Source organism: Seriola lalandi, unplaced genomic scaffold, assembly GCF_002814215.2.
Source record: "Seriola lalandi dorsalis isolate HSWRI2012SDOR001 ecotype SW California unplaced genomic scaffold, Sedor1 jcf7180002054563, whole genome shotgun sequence".
NCBI lineage: Eukaryota > Metazoa > Chordata > Actinopteri > Carangiformes > Carangidae > Seriola > Seriola lalandi.
The window spans coordinates 2,434,926-2,449,707 of NW_019525116.1; the positions used below are offsets into that span (position 1 = coordinate 2,434,926).

Sequence of the window (14,782 nt, forward strand, 5' to 3'; positions counted from 1 at the left end):
TTCCTACCAAGTTCACACGTTAACATGCCTTCATGTGTCTGGATATCTTATCTTTACATAGGAAAAGCACATGTTGAAAAATGCACACAGAGTGCACTGTCTTACATCATGGTCCCAATCACAGTGTGGGCGGAATAAATGTGATTATTATTAATAACACGTATAAATGCAAAGGTTCGTGGATTAGATCTCAACAAAGATTGTGCAGAAGAAGCTGCAGGAACAACCAAGGCTGTGTGCTCGAAATCCAATTGAAATTGGTGAACTCACACAGGCAGAAAAAAAAAGAAAAAAGAAAAGTGGGTTTATGGCCAGAAAGAGCAGCCACATTTGGCTATGATTGCTGCTGTGTGTGCAGCCTGGCTTTTTCCTCAGTACAGTGGCACCTTCAATTGGTCAATGCCGTGTTGTCATTGGTTGCTCAGTGCATATTTTTGGTTTATACTTTATAAACTTTACTAATAAGCTCATGGGGTACAAACAAGAAGACACTGTTGTAAGGCATGAAATACACTGGTATTAGCTGGCAGTGCCAACAAATACAGTTTTGTTTTGGATCATACTGTCCTTAATGGGACTCAGTTAACCCTTTAGAAAAGCAACAAACAAAAAAAGCAACTGTTAAATCTGTGCCAAAGCATAGACAGATGTACCCACAGCAAAAGTAGAGTTTAATGTTCCTAAATTCCCTAATGTTGTTAAAAAAAAAAAAAACATGTCCATAAATGTCAGAAACGGTACTGCAGAGAGACAGTTACATTCTGTATTCTGTTTCCAGCAGCAATCATGAGTCCCACCTTGCATGAGCTGCAGATGCTTCTCGATATGAAATGTCTGTCATCCAGCAGAGCGGAGAAGAGGATATAGGACGTGACGCAACGGTCAGAGAAGTGGAAAATGTCTTGGAACATGGAGTCGAGAGGGAGGTGCCACGCAGGGAGAGACGGGGGAGGAGAGGGAATGTCGAAGGCCCTTAATATTGAAGGGGATGTTGGGGGGGGAAAGGGTTGAGCTGGGATAAAAGAGGGCGGGACACAAGACCCCTACAGACACGATAAACAGGATTGGTAGTGGAGATTTAAGAATAAAGAGGAGCGGGTAAAGAGGGAAGAAAGCGAAGAACACTGAAAAGCAGAGAAAGAGGGAGTCAGGCAAAAGCAAGAAGGGGCAGAAGAGACAGAGTTATGGGGGGGGACAGAGCAGAGGGTACAGGGGAAAGGCAGAGGGGGCGGCCAGCATTGTGCCTCACAATGGGGGCTTTGTGCAGTCTGAAGGGGGCTGGGACCAGGGTGCTGTGTGTGTGTGTGGGTGTGGGTGGGTGTGTGGGTGTGGGTGGGTGTGTGTGTGTGTGTGTGTGTGTGGGTGCAGGCAGGGAGGCCTAGAGCTACAGAGCTCTTCCCTGGGAAATGAGGCCTCTCTTGTTGGGGCAGTGAGAGCTGGAGAGCGAGGGACTGGTGGAGGACACACCCAGGGGCCTGAGTGACAAGACAGGTGTAGAGGGTCAGGGACTCCCCCCCCCCCCCCCCCCCCCCCCCCGGGTCTTCAAAAAGACTGTCTGTGCTCTGTACATGTTGAAGAGATGACTTTCAGACAGCAGCATGCCTGCTTGCATGAATGTACCGCAAACACACTCATACACACAAATACACGCAGGCAGATGCGTCTTTAATGGCAGACAGCTGTAGAGTTCATACAGGATAACATCATATTTCTGTGCGGGGGTCGTACATCAGGTCTGATTTATAGTTACGCTTCTCCCCACATGTACACACATAGACATTTTTTTCCTACCTAGTCTGGACAGGGAGGTCATTGGGGAAGCTGCTGCGTGTCAGTCGTCATGCATATGGATGTGACTGTTTCATGCAAAGGAACCTGAATCTTGGCTTTTTTTTAAATGCCTTGTATCCTCAGTTGACACAGTTTGTTTTTTTCTCGATATTCCAGGCTGATGAATTACAGACATTTGGCTTAAATCACAGAATAACTATGAATGTGGAGACTGAAATTCTTTTTTCACCATACATTATATAAGTGATGATTGAGATATCCAGGTTAGCCAGACCCACAGGTGAGTCCACCTGTATATCAGCTAATCTGTATGACTTTACACATGTGTGGTCAATAGTCGACACTCTCAGCTACCGAGCCATGGTGGTAGGTGTGTGTCTGTGTGAGCGTTGGAGACGGTTGTGCAGCCGAGAGAGGGTTTCTGAGAGAGGAGATGATTTAAGGTAGAGCTGCTGTCATGTATTGCCCTCGTTCTTAGATAGTGTTGTCATGAGAGACGCATAGCAGCGATACCGGGAGCGTCAGCGCCGCAGATAGGGTTGCCTGACCGATGCCGTGACTGCCCTCTCGCTAACACCCGTAACCTTACAACCCGCCGTGACCAGGGAGCCAGCAGCTATCTTGACGTGCTGCTTGTTCCACTCTGTCACTCTGTTTAATGAGCTACTGATGACATGTGTGTAGTTATTCATCTATAAACTGAACGCATTCGCTAAAAATCTGGCGCTTATCCAAGACTCCAAATCATATCACTTTTTTTCATTTTAGATGGCATTTAACTTTTAATCTGAAGATATTTTTAATAATAGTTTCACCTCTACTTGACACTGCTGCAGTGACCCATTAATAATAGGAACTTAGCACTCTTGTAACTTTTTTATCCCCTTCAGATTTAGTGTATTATTTGATATTCTTCCTGTGATTCCATCAGATTCAATCACACAGTGACTGAACCTCTGCTCCCCCTTGTGTGTCTGGATTCCTGCGGGGCTGCGGAGCTTAACGCTGTGATATTGGAGGTGCCAGGATAAACACACACACATACACACGAAAACGGCCGGGATTATGGTGGGCCTAGCCATCACAAAGAACCACTGTGGACCAAACAAGCCACCCGACGGCTGCCATCTGCAATCGATTACATTGCCAAATACTTTCTGCCATATCTCCCTGCAACTGCTTTCTCTCCCCTTTCATTGGCCTAAAGGCAACACCCAACAGCACAAGGCTAAATTTAAACGCTCTGTAGTCATGCTGTTGTGCAGCACTTGCGCTCTGTTAGCATCAACAAAAATGTACATGTGTATATACACTATACCTATAGTGCAAACTGCAGCTTGAGACATCTTAGTTCATACTTAGGGGGAGAACCACGGGCCAGAGAAGTGTGGAAAATCTATCAGGGACCTTTAAGCAGCACCAGTGATAACGTGTAATATGTTCCCGTAGGACCCTCAACAGGTAATCCTTGTTGACAGTGACAGGAATGGATGATGGATGGACATGATGAGGTGTGACAGTAGCAGACGTCGTCCATGAAGCTTAACAGGAGTTGTTTCCAGGCAGATGTGATAATAAGTAGAAAACCAGACTGGAGTCCTGCTGCTTTTTTCTACTTTCTCCTTCTTTATTTTTTATTTAGGATTTTCATTGTATTTTTGTAAAACACCTTCGAGGAAAACTCGGAAACCAAAAGCAGGATATCATATATTTAAAAAGGGTAGATGACATTCATGCTCAAATCCTGCCCCATTGCTTACGAAGCGTACAGTGATGTTTTATGCTGCACATGTTGGCACTGACCCTGGATCTCACCCACCCTGTGCAGCAGTGAAACGGTTGTCTTGTGGGTCTGCTGGTCCTTCATGTAGGTACAAAAGGCAACTCGTCTCATTCTCCTTGGTGTTTTGACAAAATCCTGAGTTTCTCATTCAGAAACTTTGTCTGTAAACTTTCAGGAACTGTGATGAACTGAGGTGAACTTTACCCACGGAGGATTGAGTAGAGTCGAGACGGCTGAAATAAAAAACGAAATGAATCGTGAAAAAATTCAGATTCACTCTGTTAAGAATGTTTTACATGGTTTAAAATGACAGAATTGCACCGATTTGCAGCAATTGCTGCTAATGAGTTTATGACTGGAATATGATTAAAGTTCGTACAGACAGGCTGAGGAACAATGGTCTGACTAGAGAGTGTATCAGAGGCAGAGAATAGACGCCACACCCCTTCGCTGTTGTTGGAAATTAGAGCATGAGTGTGTTTGTGTGTTCTGCTGTTTTGTCACTGCGGGTGATGTCTGACACATCTCACTGTCTCTCTCCTCCGTGTAGCGCTCTGTGTGTTCGTCTCTTAGATGTATTGCTCTTCTCTTCCTCCGCATCAAACACAAGTTACAGGTGGAGCAACTATTCAAACTGCATTAAACTGTCCCACTCCCACCCTCACACCAGATGTTACAGTCCCGCTCACTGACTCCCCCGCGGGGGGGGGATTCCACCGACGACACCCGTGTGTTGTCTCTCTGCTGTGCTGCCGTATGGATGGCACATATCTTCAGGGCAGCAGATAATAGACTACACTTAATGCTGGAGAATAGACATATTAGATTACAGAGTTCTGTAATTAGCCCAAGGATGTTTACCACACCGAGTCCAGCGCATCTCCATGAGAAACATGTGGGACCTGGTTTTCTACAACTCACATTCCCTCTCTCTCTCTCTCTCTCTATTGCTCTTATCTCTCTATACCCCTCTTTTTCCCTCCCAGACTTTTCTCATTTTACCCCTGCATCAGAGGCATTTGAAAAATGTGCTTTGTGGGACTTGAAAAAGGAAAGACTCCAAAATCCTGTCTAAATGCTCTCTGTAGAGAGCAGCTCAGACAGTATAACACAAGCGCCACAAGCCAAGCACAAGCCCGCAGGGCATAGAGCTCCGAAAATGAATTTAACACGCAACAGATTCTACCTTCCTTAAGTGTGTGACACTATTCTTAAATCCACCGTTTGAACCTGTTAACGCCATTGCTCTTACTTGCAATTTAATCACGAAATACTTTTCACGTGTAGCAGAGGAACTCGTATGTCGCACATCCGACCTCATGTGAACGTTGTTTTTTAATACGATTAGCTTCAGATGGAGGCCTGAGTGGCCTGTGAACATTCTGGAAAATATACTCTTATTCACAAATAATTCTGGCGGAGGGCAAGATGAGAAGATTGATGCTGCTCTTATGTTATTTATGACACGTCAGAGGTCCTTCCTTTTTTATAAGATGACATCCCTGAAGTCATTACATCGCAGCGGGCAAAAAACAAAAAGGCAGAAAAACTAATGTGAAAAAGGTCAGATTTGTTTGATCCACTCACAAAGCTGGTGCTTGTGTTCTGAAAGAGAGGAAGACAGAGGTGGAGAGAGACAGACAGGAGAGGTTAATGCTTCAGAGACCAGAAGTTCAAGGTGTAAATGATGAGAATAGCTCCCTGGTGTGTGTGTGTGTGTGTGTGTGTGTGTGCGTGCGTGCGTGCGTGCGTGCGTGCGTGCGTGCGTGCGTGTGTGTGTCGGATCTCTCTCCACTTTTCGCACGCTCACCCAGGTGGTCCCTCACACGCTGCTGTCATTTCCGAGAGGGGGGCGGGGGGACGTTCGCTCACTCGCCTCATGATGACAATCTATTTCTGTCCGTGATCTCAGCTGCCAACTGTCATCACTGTCCCGCAACTGAAATCAGAAGTCCCGAAAAACACCCATAGGATTTCATCTCCAAGTATGTCAGCAGGTGACATGGCATTATTTATAGCCTGGAAAGCTCCTATTTCTGTTTTCCTTCTTTCCATCGAGACTCCCAACGTGCCACTCCGATCTCTGCTATCTCCATTTTCCACTCTCCGTCCTCCTGTCTGGTCCTGTCCCACCACACCCTTCGCCCCTCGCCTGGCCAGCCACATCCCTGAGCTGCTCTAAAGTCTCCCTCCCCTCTCGTGGGAAGCATCCAGTTGTGCCAAAGGTGCAGGGGACCGTCCTGTGACTATCAGTTGGATTATTTTTAGGACAGTCTCCACCCGATTGTTCATTCAGCGACAGTGTGAAAATGTTGCACTTCACCGATATGACATTTTTGTTTTTCCCGGCACAGGGGGGGGGGGGGGGGTTGGGGTTCTGTATTGTTTATGGTTGATGATGAAACACACAAGCTAATAAGTGTAAAAGCAGGTATAACCTCCACATTCTGACCCCGCCACGCCTGCTGCTCATTTTCCCCTTAACGTCAGCTCTGTTGCTCTGCCAGCCGCCTGAAAACAACGCCTGTTCCACACCCAAGAGGCCCCCGGTGCTGGCAGGGAGGGAAACCAGGGGCATCCGAATTCCAGGACACACACACACACACACACACACACACACACACACACACACACACACACACACACAGAGTGATACACGTAAATGGCCAGTCAGCTCTGTGGGGCTGTCTGCCCTTCTGTTCGTAGGCTCATGAATGCCGAACTGGCAGCTGGTTCAACAGCATTACAGTGAATAACTCAGTTGAGCTGTTTGGTCACTCAGTGGTTGCAAAAGGCCGTATGTACAGAAACGTGCATTGTAGTAACTGAAGAGAGCTCGATCTCTGAGCCAGAATATCCATGAATGATCTCATATCTATGAATAATATTATGAATGGTCTCAGTCATGAAGCCTTTAACTGCTGACGCTTAACTGTTTGGTATTAATTGGTACAGATCCTGTTCCTGATGCTCTCAACTAGAGCTGAGTGATTATTATCATAATCGATTGTAATTGGCAAGTTTCACATGCCAATTACAATGTCTCAGAGCCCAAGATGACATCATCAGATGTCTTCTTTTGTCTCAACTAAAGTACAAAAAAAATATTCACTTATAAGCAGTGAATTTTCACAAGAAAATGTGTCAATGTTTTTGCTACAAAAATGACTTAAATGTTAAATCCACTGATTGAAATGAAAGAAATTGTTCAGATGTATTATGGGAAATGTAGGATCCAGCATTTTAACCCATACTAACCCATAATAAAATGAGGATATCTTGGCCTGTGCTGCTTTGATTTTGACCGTTATTATTTCTGCTGTTTGCGGATCCTCTAACTTAATGGAAGTGCATTACTAAATCTCTGGAGTTCCCCTTTAACACTGAAATGAAAAACAAATTCTTCACCTGATGCCGTTTTGCATACTGTACCCTCACGTTAGTGCATGTTTTAATAGCTCTGTGCTAAGCCCCAAGCACTTTGATCATTCAGACACTTCAGACTCCCGCCACACAGTAAATGAAGTAAGACGACTGTTAGTGTAACCGCGATCACTATTGGAGGATTTACGGCTCCTCGGTCTGTTTATCTTATCGCAGCTGCTGTTGGAGGATGTAGCATATTACTTTTCCTCAGCCCTTTTTGCTTAAGTGTGTTTAATTTGCGTCTTATCATAATTGTTCAGAAGCTTCTAAGTGACAGTTACACACTGCAGGCGGCCGCGGACCACAACACTTCCCAGGTCACGCTGACTCTTTTCTGCTGCCACTGTCTGGGAATGTGAATGAGCTCTGTCTCACTTGTGTCATACGTGCACACACACGCACACGCACACACACGCACACACACTTAGAGCTTTGTTCGTCTAGCTTTAAGTAGCTCCGGATTCAGTCCTGTCTCTGTTCTCGGCCTTTATGAGTAAGCAAGCCGCCATTTCTATATTACCTTTCTACTAATAAAATCACTATATTCTACTAGGGAGTTGTGTGTGTGTGTGTGTGTGTGTGTGTGTGTGTGTGTGTGTGTGTGTGTGTGTGTGTGTGTGTGTGCGTGCACCTGTGGGGTAACCCTCTCTACATATAAAAGTAGTTTGAGAGAGAGCAGCTCACTGGCTTTATCGCTGGGGATTTCTTATGTGTGTGATGTGGTTGCCATGGTGCTTGAATTTTCACTGTGTGCAGTTGCACTTTACGACTTCTTTTTACGAAGCAAATTGTGAGAGCCCGAGCTGCAGTGTGGAGAAAATGTGTTACATCCAGTTGCAAAGACCCCAAAAGGTCAAAAATCCTGTTTCATTTTTGTAGCTTCGTTGGGTTTTTGTTTTTATAACTGGCAGAATATTTACACTTATATACAGACATATGTGTGTGTGTGTGTGTGTGTGTGTGTGTGGGTGTGTGGGCAGTGAGTTCCTTGAAAACATAAATAAGTCTAGGAGGCGCGAGGGGCTGGTTTCAACTTTTCCTTTTAGTGATCTTTTCGCAGGAACCAGACTAATGAGGATAAGTGTGAACGTAATCACGGATTGTTTGACAGTCGGCTGATGGACAGAGTTACTATTAAAACAACAGTTGGCGACAATTAGGAGCACCATTTGCGGGTTAGACTTGCATTGAACTGGAGCCATATTGCCGAGGACCATTGACAATAAATTGACATAATTATGATCCTTGCGCCAAGAATGTTTTTGCACACCGAGGGTTGGTTTGAGCCGGGGATGTGAAGAATGTGTTTGCTGGTTGCGGTTAGTCTGGTCTTCAAACCTTTTTCAGTTTGGAGACCAAATGATAATTTTTTTTTTCCATCCTCAGACTCTGGCTCTTTAAAAGACATTTTTTAGCCTATTAACTACAAATCACTTCCTTTTACATTATGGTGGACCACTTCCCAAGATATCCCATAGTGTCGTAGATTATTTAACACGCTCTTCCTGCCTTCCAGTTTACAATAGGTTACCTGTAATGGTGTGAAAACAGAGCGATTAACTGAGTTACAGTCGGGAGAGGCTGTACGAGGTTAAATGAGGTCAGTAATGGGGGGGTTATGGTAACGATTGGGGCTTTTGTGGAGCCGGAGGGAGCAGGGGGGGAATTCGCTGGAATGTGAAGAATGAGGGTTTGTTTAATCCTCGCGGGGGATAAATTATTAGCAGAAAAGGGAGCCCTGCTGTGTAAGACGGGCCGGTCTCCTAGCATGGGAGCCTGCGGTGTGATTTGTGCATGGGAGTGTTGGTGTTGTGCACCCATGAGACTCACTCTGTGCAGTTGTCTTAAATAACCGGAGAGAGAAGATAGAGTAAGACCTGCACAAAGTTGCATGATTTGTGCGCACAAGTGAATGAATGCAGTGCTCACTATAGACCCCCTTTTCTACCAGCTCAGGCCAATGTGTAGTAACAGTCTGGAAGCGCCTGTTAGATCCACTGACAGTGTTGTTTTTAAAACTGCCGGCTCTGTCTCTTGAACATGGAGTCGGAGTGATGTGCTTCACCCTCCAGTGAACTGTGGTATGACGCTGCAGCAATACTGATTGGTCTGAAAGATCCCTCTTCCTGTGCTGTCGTTTGAATTTGTATGAAACTGGCCTCCAAACAGAGAGTGAACTGTGGTCTAACCTAAAACTTGATGAATGAATGGATTAACTTATTTCCCCTGGCTGTGAGTTGTTGTGGAGGAAATAACTAAAGCAGCGAAAAGTTCGGATGATGAGGTGATCAAATTAAAAACATCTGTTGGTGTGGAAAAGCGATTTTTGTCTCCGCTCAGGTCCCACTCTTCAGTGGTCTGAGTAATCTGGCGTTGCACTGCTCATGGGGGGGGGGGGGGGGGGGGGGTAGAGGGGAAATGAGAGCAACAGAGAGAAAAGGGGAAACACAAAGCGGGTAAAGATTTAGTGAGGCAGTAATGAGCTACTGGAAGAGAAGAACACGTTCACTTTCACTGGTCCACCTACCGCCTAGCCAGCATGGCATCTTGGGTAAATATGACCCAGCAGTTAGTTGCCATGGCGATCTAGGAAACAGCAGCTGCCAAGAGGGCCAAGGTGGCAGCATGGACCAGATGGATGAACACACTCACCCACTGAAACAGCACAGGTCACGTTAACTGGTTTTAAGGGATTTTTTTTTAAAAAGTAAAACTCTAAAGAAAAACATCTTTTGTCATGACTAATCTGTCAACGATTGCAAGATGTGCAAATTCACAATAACATATATGAAACGCATATGTAAGAGGCTGTATCCAAAACTGAATGGATGCTGAACAAGATAATAAAGGATTGTGTTATAATGTGTGAGCCACAGAAACATCTTGGATGACAGCCGTGTACTCGGCGGATCAGTATGTGTTTCATGGGAGAGGACACCTCCGGCACACTAGGTCAGTATCTACTTTGTTTTGACTGACATTTTAGAGGGTTGAAATCATAAGGGGGGGGGGTGAAAGGAAGTGTCTAAGGATTGTCTATCGGGGAAAGAGTGGAGAGGCTCGGACGTGGAGGCGATGGATGTTTGCAGAGGGATAGAAGGTCAAATGAAAGGTGTTAAGAGGTAAGCGAGGTTAATAGATGTCAGATGATGAGCAGAGAATGAAGTGACTGTACATCTAATGGAAGTCTAAAGGTGTGTGTGTGTGTGTGTGTGTGTCTCACTTTCATAGGTCAAGCTGTTTCCTCATGTCGGATAGAAGGACATTGTGCAGAGACGCAGCATGCTGCAGTCGTTTTTTCTGTCTGACACTGATTTATTCATGACGATAGAAACACGGGAGAACCGTTACGACTTCAGTAAAAGCCTCTACTGCGATATATTTTCTGCATCTTCTTTTGTTTTGTTGTAGTCTTCTTGTCTGCAGAGCCTCAGTGTCTATTACTGCTCATGCCATCACAGTTCCAAACAAATCACTGCATCTGCCAGAGGGACAAAACATGTGGTAATTCCTCTGCGCTTTGTTTTTTTTTCTTCTCCTGCCACACGGCGTTTATAAAGGCATCAAAAGCAGCACTTTATGTAACTATATGGGAATTCGGGCTGAAACGTTTAAATACAAAATCACAATTTGTAACAGGTTTTTTTGGGGTTTTTTTTTTCTTATCTGTGACAGATTGCAATCAGGTGCTAATTTCAGAAGCATGAGGTCACACATGAGAACTGCTTCTCTCTTTAATCATCAGCTGAGTGGATGTAGCTCCAAAGGCCGTTCACCGAGTGTGTGTGGTTTTCATATTCACGGTAGGGTTACGCAGTGTTGCGTGCCTCAGTCCAGACTGGAGGGGAGGCCTTGTGAAAGTCAACATTAGGTGCATCTGATAAGCATCAGCTTCATGCAGACGTGGCTGTGAAACACGGGACAGGAAAAGTAATCAAACTTTGACCCCGAGTTTCAAAGGCTACCTCATTATCAAGAGATGGCGGCAGTTAAACTGAGCGGCTCGTTCATCATCATCACGGCGACTCTCATCCGACACGAGTGTTTACGCATATTTGTGAACAAACAACTTGCATTACAGCTCGTCTGCATTACATTTGCTTTGATGAGGAAAAAGACAAGACAGAGAAAGAGGAGCACACACACACACACACACACACATGCACACTGTCATTGTTTTACTGTTTATGGCTTTCAATTCTCTCTCTCTCTCTCGTTGACTGTCCAGATGTTCTATATGTGGTTATAAATGTGAAACTGTGGCAGGGCAAATTGAATTTGATATTAATTTAATAATACAAATACTGAAAATAATAAGTTAATACATTTATGGGAAAACAAGCCGAATATCGTCACGGAGATCATCGTCCCATCGGCACAACCCACATTTTAACCTTCAAACAGCCATTTAAACTTGTGGGGTGAAAGGCATTTTGGTCCAGACAAAGCTCCCAGAACAAAGACCAAACTCATTGGTCACCAGCTTTTGTCACACGAGGGAAGTTCACGCTTTAGTGCAAAAGCAAAAGGTCGTTTCATCTGGTGAAAGATAACAGCTTAAAGTGAGAACTGACCCACAGCAACAAGGCGTGACCGAGGGCTGCTCATCCCTACAGAGTGGATGACCGTTAGAGAGACCGCTACAATTATCCCGTCAGAGAACATTATCACAGAGAACTGCATTGGAGAAAACACAGAACACATGAAAAGAAAACGTTTTAGCCATAAGAGCTGCTGCTTTTCACCGACCACGTCTTCAATTATAACCTGCAGGCAGGTTTTCTAATGTCCCCGCAACACAGTGTCATATCCAACAGCAGTGTTTGCTCCCGTTGCCCCAATAATACGTACTCGAAGTCAGGAGCAAGGAGGAGCATGGTTACAACAGTGTGTGTGTGTGTGTGTGTGTGTGTGTGTGTGTGTGTGTGTGTGTGTGTGTGTGTGTTCGTGTGCGGCCCTATTCCTTTCAGTTTTATTGAGTTCAGGAATGTGGAGGTGTTGCCAAATTTGTCTTTTTCAAGGAATGAAAAATCTCCTCACTTCCTGCCACAGGAATGTCAATAAGTGTTGAAGGGCAGCGGGAGGACTCGCATCACTGGCACAAGTGTTACTTTAAAATCATCATCAAACCTTTTGTCGTCTTACGTGGAAACCAGAATAGTTTTATAACAGCAAAGGTGTGTTTTTCAATAAGAGAGGAAGTTTACATTTCAACTGTGTGTGTGCTGATAGACATTATGTGTTACCAGTAAGGTATTCCTGCAGCTTCTCCCACACCTCGCATGTTGTTTGTCCTCTGGGCTTCAGTGTTGACACATGGGACGAGCTCTTTTTATCTTTGTCACCTGTCCACTAAAGAGCCGTGTGATGTCAGGCTCCATTCCACATACTAGCACATTTTAGTTTTAGCTCCTGACTGTAGGTTTCAGTCACAGTAAACAGTGACTGAGTGACGTGTCTATTAGATGGCGCCTTTCATTTTAACTGGAGTATGCATCATTTCTATTTGTTTATCAAATTGACATTTAGTTTGTTTGTTTTTTTATCATTCATTAATAATCTCACGAGGTCAATTAATTCAATTTAATGCCACTAACTCACCTAAGAAGTTGTTTTAGTTAAGTTGAAATAGATCATTAAATATTAAAACTACTGGAAACAGTTGAAGTAGTTGATTTAGCTAAAAAAAACAAACAATTGAAGCAAGTGATAGAAGAAGGAATACGACCTTTTAGACCAACTCAAACCACAGCAACCTAAACACTTGATAGTTCAATTGTATGAAGAATGATTTAAATAACAACCATTTTATATTTTATTCCATAAGCATATATTTGGAACATGACTGATAGTTTGGGAAAGTAAAACTCAACATATTCAGAGACCAACACATCCCCTCTGAATATGAGGGAAATATGTGACCTGTTGTTTACCAGTGGGGTCGTATTAAATGAGGGCGAGCTCTTATTTTGACAGCATGAGAGGGGGGTCTCGAGCCTCTGCTGATAAACAGGTCAGTTCCCTCTGGGTTCTGGTCTTTGTAGTTCTTTGTAGTGCGCAGCAGGACCTTCAGAGTTGAGAGGTCACACGCTTTCAGTGGGGCACGGCTAATCCTGTCATCTGGACCCGGGTCTGAATTCCTCTGTGATGAAAGGTGTAAGAGCTTCGGTTACTGGTCCTGGTGTCGGTTTATGGCCGGTACACGGGGCAGCTTTGCAGGGAAGTGCGGGCTGAGGAATGGACTCGTGGCTGTAAAATTCACTCTTTACATCACACCGGGTTAACGGGACTTTGATGTGCATGGGGCAATATTTTAGTGTGTCCTGTTATTCTCAAGGAAAAAAATAAAAATGATGTACCGTACAATCTTACCGAGCATGGCTCCAGTATTTGCATGTTGATGCGAAAACAACTGGTCAAGTCGCAGTTGCATTTTACTGTGTTAGGGTCCAACAGCGTGACCGCAGAAAGGCTGTCTTTGTAATTACTGCTGTTGCTGTGAAGGTTAAAGCCTCTGAGAGGATGGAAAGATGCTGACTGTGTTTTTCTTTTTTCTCCGAACAGATCGTGAGGACCAATCAATCCTTTGCACGTGAGTAATACAACGCTTCAGTCTCTGTTACATTTCTGCCTCCGCCTCTCTTGAGGGTCATTTCTCTGTGAGGTCAGGTGGTTGTTCTGTTCTTTAAGGCCGGTTCTGCTGAAACTGTGGAAAGATGAGCATGACACAGCTCTACCTTAACCGGATCATCAAGTCGGGGTCTCACTGCTTGTCCTTAAATGTTTCTACATGTACAAGAGTTAGAACAACATGGTTATAATGAGGCTTATTTTGAAGGGTCATTACTCCTGGTTTACCTGGTTATTTTGTCTTATAAATCTTTTTTCATCCCCCTTCATCTTTCTCTCACCCCAGGTCAGTTGGCCAGCTCCCATCACCCTGCTGTGTTTTATTTAAAGACTTGTTCCAAATAGCTTTTTGCGGACGCTGGGTTGTGCCGCAGCTCTACCCGATACTGAGGGAGTTATGAGTGTGGTTTGGTGCCCTGCCTTCATCTACTACGGCAGAGAGTAATTAAGTGCCACACTCTTTCAATGTGCCTTAAACTGACGCTGCCAACGAACAGACAAGAGCTGTTGCATAATCCGTCCTGAAGTCTGAGAACGTACACCCCCTGTTGGTGACAGTTCGAGCTGTGTCACCCCACTGTTTAATAAGCAGGGTGGTCAAAGGCCCAGTTTACAGCGGCTGCTCCCTCACTGTGAAACCATTTATATTGATTTCAGTATAAAAGAGAAGAGTTGGAAGTGTTTAATGATATTTCCAGGTGAAATACTGATTAGAAAAACACACAAGTGAAGCCAGTGAACGACTTGTGTTTATGGTTTACGCAGATGTGACGTTAACTTTGCAACAACCACTTTTTAATCACATGCTTTTACTGATGAGAAGTCTCATGACCAAACAGGGGGTGAACCTGTGTTCAGTATCCCATGTCACACACGGGATGTGAGGGTGAAGGACGAGCGAGGAGCAGCCCCCTCGTGTTGTTGCATGATGTCCACATGTCGTATCGTATGTGAAGAACAGGGAGCGTCCCCCCCCCCCCCCGTCCCCCCCCCATGAAACTTGTAGAATTTCTCGCATTGCAGTCGCGAATTCTTGCTGACATCTGAGAGCTGTGAGAGAGCGGGCGACAGAGGCGGATGGGAGATACAGAGTGGTCACGTAGTGAGGTGGGTCCTGCCACACGTGACCCCCCCCCCCCCCCCCCCCCCCCC

General features: G+C 44.9%; 1 protein-coding gene across 3 annotated transcripts in view; it reads left to right on the forward strand.

Moving 5' to 3' along the window:
• Positions 1 to 14,782, forward strand: part of LOC111662481 (myosin-10) — a 50,223-nt gene that overhangs the window by 11,062 nt on the left and 24,379 nt on the right. For all 3 annotated transcript variants that reach the window (XM_023416358.2, XM_023416359.2, XM_087176664.1), the window contains exon 4: positions 13,565 to 13,592. In XM_023416358.2, coding sequence (XP_023272126.1) covers positions 13,565 to 13,592 — 28 coding nt within the window. The remainder of the gene's footprint in view (positions 1 to 13,564; positions 13,593 to 14,782) is intronic.